The 9,118-nt window shown below is 35.9% G+C and overlaps 1 protein-coding gene across 1 annotated transcript; it reads right to left on the bottom strand.

The window, feature by feature from the left end:
* LOC134243670 (uncharacterized) lies at nt 1-997 on the bottom strand. The gene is made up of 3 exons (XM_062725908.1): nt 826-997; nt 405-518; nt 1-243 (listed from the first exon to the last, which is right to left on the bottom strand). The coding sequence occupies exons 1-3, from the start codon at nt 894-896 to the stop codon at nt 63-65; spliced, it is 366 nt and encodes a 121-aa protein (XP_062581892.1). The 5' UTR covers nt 897-997; the 3' UTR covers nt 1-62.
* Between the last annotated feature and the right edge of the window lie 8,121 nt (nt 998-9,118).

Raw genomic sequence — 9,118 nt, 5'->3', positions numbered from 1 at the left:
CCTTGTCGGTTGACCATTTCTTCCATTTAAAGACGGCTTTACCAGAATCATTTCTCGTGATTTTAAACACTTGGGGGCAGGAGTGGTTTCTTGATCGAGTTAATGAAAGGGGTGCTCCATTCTGCGATGTTGAAAATTGATGACGTCCTCACACTGGTAGGGGCCGGGGTGTAACACTTCTTGAAGGCAGCCATCAACTTCGGGAGGGTCAAGGTGGCGTACTTCGATAACCAGTGACTGAATCTGAAATTCCAAAAGTGGATATTATCTTTAACCATTAATTTAAATCATTTCAACACGTATTATAATCATCGGTGAATTTTTGTACAACTGTTACCAGCTGTGTTCAAAGGATAAAAAATTTCCGAAGAATATAACGTTCGAGAAGGAAAGAAATATAGTACCTTGAGAAAACCTGGTCAACATCTTCATGAGTGTGGCCCACCATTAAAAACGAAATTTTGACCTTCCTAAAAATGCCACACTCTACAAGGTAGCACATAAATGCCAACAGGTATCTGGAAAATATAAATTTTCATTATTGACAATGATAACACTATTCAAAGTTTGCTACCCACGGGTAAACATGCAAAGACATTTAAGCTCTCACTATGTCTTACAGGAGCACAAGTACACTGAATGTATTAGTTTTATTTTCCCCATGTGAAAATTTATGGCCATGCACTCATTTATCCGGGTATTAATTGTTTGAGGGCCACTTGAAAAAAAAATGTGTTTCTACTGTTTTTAATACTGTTATTGAAATTTTTTCTCGGAGTTTTTAGAATTCACATGGAACAAGACTAGGGTGTGTACTTCACATACCTGTTTTTGTTTTCCCGTGCACAATTGTCCATCTGGAGGTACAACACGTCAGGGAGGGAGTCTTTTAGCATTAAGGAAGACTTGCAACAGTATATATATGGTTAAATTTGTGGAATGGCTGAATTCAAACAAATCAAAAAACCCGTGAATACCAATACCATGGACGATGACCCCGACCTGTGTGAAAGAAAAAGATTCATTTAATTTTTGTTTTAATTCAGTCGCAATTTAGAGATTTATTTCTATGACAAATAAGAATATCAATTAACACAGACTTACCAGACGTACACAAAGTTTCCACATAGCGCTCGTCAGCTTGCTAGCATGAACAAACTTTGGTAACTTTGTTTTGGCTTGGTCCATCCCATCAATGATAATGGAAAGGATGTGCTTTGGCCTTACTGATGTGTTTGTAGTTAATTTCTGTCTTTCCTGGCTGTATACAAACAAGTATGGATATGAAAGAGATGAACTTTTATTTTTAATGCAGATTCATTTTCTTGATTCTTTTTGGTACTGATTGGTGAAAAATTCATTTTCATCTTCATTTACTTTTGTTTCTTTAAATGAACATCTCTTCTTGTCTTTAAAAGCTTCCTTTCTTCATTATTTCTTGTCTGTCCTAGTTTTATTTTGATATACATGCAAGTGTCGCAATTGGAAAATCTTTATTTCTATAAAAGATGAATAAAAAAATATTTTAAAATAATACTAGTAAACACACTTACTCACCCATCCTCACCCACCAAACCCCACACACTGGTATCCATTTTGAGACACCCTCGTCCATTGGAGGAGGGGGGGGGGTCAGGGGTTCAAACCGCCCTTCATTTTTGTACACAGAGAGAGAGAAAGAAAGAGAGATTTCTGTAATAAAGATTTTTAAGTCTAATAATTTGAATAAATGAAAAATCTTGCCAGATCAGTAGATTTTCATGTATTTGCTTTCCTACGTGTACCTTCTCAACCCCGGCTAAGGGCTCCGACCACTCACAAGTAACATGCAAAAAAAAATTCTGGCGAACTTTAGCTATACCATTTTTGTACCATCGTCAAAACACTCAAAAGTAATAACTTTTAGATGTATGCATAAAATATTTTTAATCAATGAAGAGAAAGGTTTAAAAGGTCCCCGTATTATGCAGATGGAGGGTTCATTTTATTCTGAGAATAATCTTTTGCTGTAGTTTTAATTAATATTTTGATTTGGAAGCTCCCTCCACAGTTTTTGTTGCAGGAAAATACGCAGATTCAAACATTAATTGAATTATATAATGCACCGCGCAAACAGAAAATTACAGGAAGCCCCCCCTAACCCCCAAAAACGATTTTTGAGTGTGGTGCAAAGGTTTCTTTTTTTAATTAATTTTTTTTTTTGCTTTTTGGTTGTCAGCTGATTTTGGAGACCCCAATTCTTATTATAGATGTAGCTATGGACTTGAAGTTGCTATGATATGATTTTATGCATGAGTGCTGTGGCACATTATATCTCTATAGATTTATACATTTGCAAATGTTTTCCTTCATATAACACTAATGAAAGCAATGCGTATCTTTAACTGTAACAAGAGGCCCATGGGCCTTATAGGTCACCTGAGCATTATTCAACAACTTTCCAGTGATTGAATTTGATCCATGTTTTAAGCCAGATGCTATAGCATTTACAATTTGGCCATCATAACTATACACTTAGCAGTTCCTTAGTTTGGTTTCTTTATACCCATAGGCATGGTGGGGGAACAAAAAATGCATTTCAACTAATCAGTAATATTCAGCAATAATCAGTAGTGTCGCTACCACACATGAACCCTTGACTCTTAAGCCTAGATCCTCACATTGCACTATTTTTGGAAAGGCATCCTTACTTTTCAAAAATATTTGATTAATACCAAGGAACACATTTCAAACAATTCATTCATTTTCAGTATATAAGTACAGCCAACCCCCCCCCCCCCTCTATGGTACAACTGACCCTGGGGCCTTGAAATTTACAATTCTTGAAGATTAGGGATTACTCATAACTATATAGGTAGTTCATCTGCTTAAAACCTAGGACCAAAGAAGAAAATATTCAAAGATTTAATGTTTTTTCACTTCACATGTATAATCAATACAGCCCCGCCCTAACACCAGAATCCTTGATCCTGGGGTCATAAAATTCACAATTTTGGTAGAGGCACTCTTGTTCATCATAACTATGTACTTAGTTAGTTTATATAAAACCTAGGAGCAGAGAAGAAGATTTTCAAAGAATTCATGTATTTTCACTATATAATCAATAGAGCCCGCCCTAAAACCAGAACCCCTAACCCTGGGGCCATAAAATTCACAATTTTGGTAGAAGCACTCTTGCTCATCATAACTATGTACTTAGTTAGTTTATTTAATACCCAGGAGTAAAGAAGAAGATTTTCAAAGAATTCATGTATTTTCACTATATAATCAATAGAGACCCGCCCTGACACCAGAACCCCTGACCCTGGGGCCATAAAATTCACAATTTTGGTAGAGGCACTCTTGCTCATCATTATTATGTACTTAGCTAGTTTATTTAATACCCAGGAGCAGAGAAGAAGATTTTAAAAGAATTCATGTATTTTCTCTGTATAATCAATAGAGCCCCGCCCTAACACCAGAACCCCTGACCCTGGGGCCATAAAATTCACAAATTTGTTAGAGGCACTCTTGCTCATCATAACTATGTACTTAGTTAATTTATCTAATATTCATGAGCAGAGAAGAAGATTTTCAAAGAAATAATGCATTTTCACTATATACTTATTTAGCCCCGCCCTAGCACAAGAACCCCTGACCCCAGGGCCATGAATTTCACAATTTTGGTAAAGGACTCAATGCTGATTACAATCATGCAAACAGTTTGACTGCTTGATGTCCAGGAGTAAAGAAGAAGATTTTTAAAGATTGCATTAATTTTAGTGGTTTTGGCCCCACCCCCCAGGCCCCAGGGGGGCAGGGATCATGAAATTCACAATTTTTGTTCCCCTTCACCCATAGATGCTTTGTGCTAAATTTGGTTGAAATTGGTTCAGTGGTTGCAGAGAAGAAGCTGAAAATGTTCAAAAGTTTACGACCGATTGACGACGAACGACGTACGACGAACGACGTACGACGGATGACGACGGACAAAAACAGATAGCAATAGGTCACCTGAGTGACTCAGGTGACCTAAAAATACAGGTACGGGGTCAAAAGGTCATAGATGTGCGCATGGATAAACGATCGACGTCATTTCTCAGTGACGTCATAAAGGATCTATGCACGTTCAGTGGATTACATACATGCCGTTGCTTTTGAAAAATAATGCATTTCACGCATTAAAAGTTACAATCAGGCAAATGTAAAGTATGATTAAGTCACAAATTAATGTAACCTGTATCATTTTAAAACATCTATCGGGCTATAAATATGGGTTCGTACGAGATTAAATTCATCATAAAGCCCTTCAGGCTTTATGGAATTTAATCTCATGACCAACCCATATTTATATCCCGATAGATGTTTTAAAATGATACCTTATTTCTTAAGTAAAACTTTGATCGTCCCTCGTGGCCCCACTCTACCCCCAGGGGTCAAGATTTTAACAAACTTGAATCTACACTGCCTAAGGATGCTTCCCCATGAGTTTTATTTTTCTGGGCACAGATTTTTAAATCATGCCACCAAATCTTCATTAATTCTCAATTATCTCCCCTTAAATTGGGGCGTGGCCTCTTCATTTGAACAAACTTGAATCCCCTTCCCCGATGAATGCTTTGTGGCAAGTTTGATTGAAATTGACCAAGCGGTTTTGGAGAAGAAGTCAAAGTTATGAAAAGTTTATGCAAGTTTTTACAAATCGCTAAATTTGCGTCCCGATCAAATTTCCACTTATACGGTATTTACTACAGCTAGACGGAAGACGGACAAATTGTGATCAGAAAAGCTCTTCTTCAAATATATTTTTTGTATCTATTGGTATTATATATAAAACAAGATGTGTTTCTGAAACACTATGCGCCCGGCGGCAACAAAGTTACAAAAACTGTTTTTAATAGCATTTAGGTCAGTCAAGGTCACATGGTCATTGATCTTAATGTTATATGAAAGAAATTTATTAGCGGAGTATGCATACCAAATATGAAGTCTATATCTCCTATGGTTCAAAAGTCATGGCGAAAGTTCGAAAATGCCTATTTTTAGCATTAAAGGTCACAGCAAGGTCACAAGGTCATTGACCTTGGTGTCTTTTGAAAGAACTTTATTAGTGGAGTAGTCCATCTGTCTGTTTATCCGCAAAAACTTTAACCTTTCCCATAACTTTTGATTTAGTGGAGCCAGGACTTTTATATTGATTATTCCTTGTGGCAAGACCTTTCTTTGGGTACCACCAAATTTGACCTTTTGACCTTGGAGTTTGACCCACTTTTACATGAACATTTTAATCTTTTAGTTTGGCCATATCATTTGAACAGTAGGTACCAGGACATTTGTTGTTCACATATATGTACATGTATTATTTGTTGCAAGACCTTTCATTGTATACCAACAACCTTGACCTTGTAGATTTTTGTACCTGTGAAATAACTTTAACTTTGGCCATAACTTTTGAATGGTAATCATTTCCAGCTGAACGGTTACCTAAAAGACAACCGATGGACAGAGAAAAACGCAGGAAACATGTACTGTACAACAGAGAGAACAAAAATTCCATCCCTATTAAAAACATGGTGTACTCTGAAATAGACATTGTTCTATATTGAATCTCAATTTTGATTCCTTTTACTTCATTTGTGCAAATCTATGAATTATATTCTTTTGTTTATTGCCCGGATTAGTAAACCAATTTACTATGAAAGTTATCTATTTCATTTTCTCTCGACATGTCAGAAAGGACTCTTGGCTGCTTTAATCTGATTGGTGCAATATCGCCCATAACTCCTCCTACATTCTGAAGGATACATGTATATCTGTTGTCATTCATTATTTTGTACACATTCACTTGCAGAATGGCTCGTCGTTTCAATCGAAACGCCAAATCTAAATCTAAGAAAAACAGAGCTATGAATTTTAAAGCTCGAAAAATTAGAGAACAAAAGAATAAAGTGCTAATAGCACGAGATCATGTGTTTAATCTCACACCTGACAAATTGTCAGATGATGAGTATTTACTTTTGGCGAAAGGTCTAAAATTTGTACCTTCTGTTCACCTGTCTCACACAAAGTCAAACAACAAGTGATGAAAGATTTTAAAGAATTTGCAAGAAAATTAAAGTGTAGATTCATGTTTCATGATCGAGATAGTGACAATGATATACATCCTTTCCGCATGAAAAGCGGTTTTGAACCGCAAATTATGAACAATAATGGCTTTGCTATTCTTGAGAGGAAGATTTTTAAAGAATTTTCCTATATATTTCTATGTAAAACTTTTGTCAGCCATTGTGACCCTGCCCTACCCCCTGGGGTCATGATTTGTACAAACTTGAATCTACACTACCTGAGGATGCTTCCAGATAAATATGACCAATTATGGCTTTGCTATTCTTGAGAAGAAGATCTTTAAAGAATTTTCCTATATATTTCTATGTAAAATTTTGGTGGGCCATTGTGGCCCCGCCCTACCCCCGGGGGTCATGATTTGTACAAACTTGAATCTACACTACCTGAGGATGTAATTTCCCCATAAGTTTCATCTTTCCTTGCACAGTGGTTCTTGAGAAGAAGATTTTTAAAACATGCCACCAAATTTTTATTAATTCCCAATTATCTCCCCTTGTATGAGGGAGTGGCCCTTCATTTGAACAGACTTGAATTCCCTTCACCCAAGGATGCTTTGTGGCAAGTTTGGTTGAAATTGGCCCAGCGGTTCTTGAGAAGAAGTCAAAAATGTGAAAAGTTTACAGACAGACGGACAGACAGAAGGACGCCGGACAAAATGTGATCAGAAAAGCTCACTTGAGCCTTCGGCTCAGCTGAGCTAAAAACTGTGTGAGATGAATACTAAGGGTGTACTTGACAACATTACCTATGACTTTCTACGGAAAGTTAAAAATACAAGGGTAGGGAGATTATATTTGCTCCCTAAAATACACAAGCTCAACATTGAGACTTTTAATGAAATTAAAAACAATGGTAGCTGCAATTCACCAATTATTCCACCAGGTCGACCTATAATCTCACAAATAGATTCACCTACAGAACGCATTAGCCAGTATGTATAGATTACTTTTTGACTCCCATCGTGCAAACACTAAGCACGTATATTAGGGACAGTTCAGACTTCATTCTAAAAGTTGAACAACTCAAACCACAGCAAAAATGCCTATTGGTCAGTTATGATGTAACTTCACTCTACACAAATATGCAATTCGAGGAGCTAATTTCGTCTGTTCAAATAGCCTATACCAACTTCATCAAAGCAGAATATACTATACCAGCTCCGCCTACAGCTGATCTTTGTTTTCTTTTACGACTTGTACTAGAAAACAATATATTCGAATTTAACTCTGCTATGTATAAACAAACATTTATAGGATGTGCGATTTGTTCTAAGTGTTCCCCATCTGTATGCGACATTTGCCTTCACCAAATCACAGATGAAAGGGAAGAATGATTTAATATATCATGGTCGCTATCACAACGACGGGTTTATCATTTTTCATGGATTGGAAGCTGTCATCCATGAACTATTTGAAATAGCCAATTCACACCATTTCACACCATCCTCTACTCAAATTCACATATGAAATCTCCACACAAGAAATCAATTTCTTAGAAACTACAGTGTTCAAAGGAAAAAGATTTAAAACCAATTCTGGATTTTAAAACCTACATTAAACCAACTAACACATTCCAATATTTGGAACGGAATAGTGCACATAATTCCTCTGTTTTTAAAGGATTCATCAAAGGTGAAACAATACGCCATATGAGAAATACAAGCAATGAAATAACTTTGCTTGAAATTCTGCGTGAGTTTGAGATTAATCTCTTAAAAAGAGGATACGATAAAATTGAAATCATATCTAACATGCAAAATGTACTCGCTAATTATAGCAGAGAGAAAACCCTAAAAAGTAAAAGTGACATCAAGAAAAAAGGAATTCCTCTTGTTTTTGTCACAAAATACAACCCCTGTATACGACATATAAAAAAGAAAACTGATAAAATATTGGCACATCCTTACAAAGGATGAAGACTGTAAAAAAGTCTTCTCAGAATTACCTATTGTGTCCTACAAACGCAATAAAAACTTAGGTGATATTCTCACCTCCCCAAAAATTAAATAATTTAATTTAATATTATGTGTAGATACATAAATGCATAATGCAAATAAACTCCTGATGAGGCGGATTTGCAGCAATATGAAGAAAATTATTTCTTCATCATAAATCAATTTATAAAAATATACCTCGTTTCACACCGCCTAAACACTAAATAAGTGTAGAGTCAAGTGATCAGAGGTACGTGGCTGATGGGAGCCACCTGTTTAAAATGTATACCAACAACCTTGACCTTTTGACCTTGACCTTGTAGATTTTTGTACCTGTGAAAAAACTTTAACTTTGGCCATGACTTTTGAATGGTAAGAGATAGGGCTTTCATACTTCATTATATGTAATCCTAATGAAAAGAACCTTCATTGGATACAAGTACTTTTACCCTTTGACCTTGACCTTTGAGTTTAACCTATTTTATAAAAGCAAACCTTGACCCTTACTTTTAAAGGGTTAGGGCTAGACTAAGTGTTTTCATACTTCACGTATTTAATCCTTTCGACAAGATAACAAGAAGATTTGACCTTTTGACCTTGACGTTTGACCTAATTTTATAAGAATTAACCTGGCCATAACTTCTGAACGATTAGGGCTAGGGCTTTCATACTAAAGTGTTTTGATCATGAATTCACCTTTACAGAAATGTACCAGTTATAAATGTTTGACATTTTTATTTTTTGACATTGAAGATTGCTCCCGCGGGTGTTAGAGAATGATATCACTTTAAATGTTATTACTCGAAAAGTTTTCAAGTATATATAAACATGATAAAACTTTGTAATTTACCTGGCATGAACACGCTTTATCTACCCTGAAGATTTTATGAGGACATATTGATTTCTTTAAAAGAATATGAGCTCAGTCTACGAAATTTTGGGACAACTCTCCTATAGATACACCAAAAATGGTGATATAGGCCATTCAGAAGATTACCTATAAGGGTATGTTGTACATAATATGATAAATATGACCCTGTGATATTTTGTCCAAATGCCTGGTAAGGTACTCTAATTTCT

This window comes from Saccostrea cucullata, unplaced genomic scaffold, assembly GCF_032062105.1.
Source record: "Saccostrea cucullata isolate Sc308-1 unplaced genomic scaffold, CSIRO_AGI_Scuc_v1 ctg2531, whole genome shotgun sequence".
Lineage (NCBI taxonomy): Eukaryota > Metazoa > Mollusca > Bivalvia > Ostreida > Ostreidae > Saccostrea > Saccostrea cuccullata.
The sequence above is the reverse complement of the archived record's forward strand: the minus strand, read 5'-3'. Positions and strand labels throughout refer to the sequence as shown.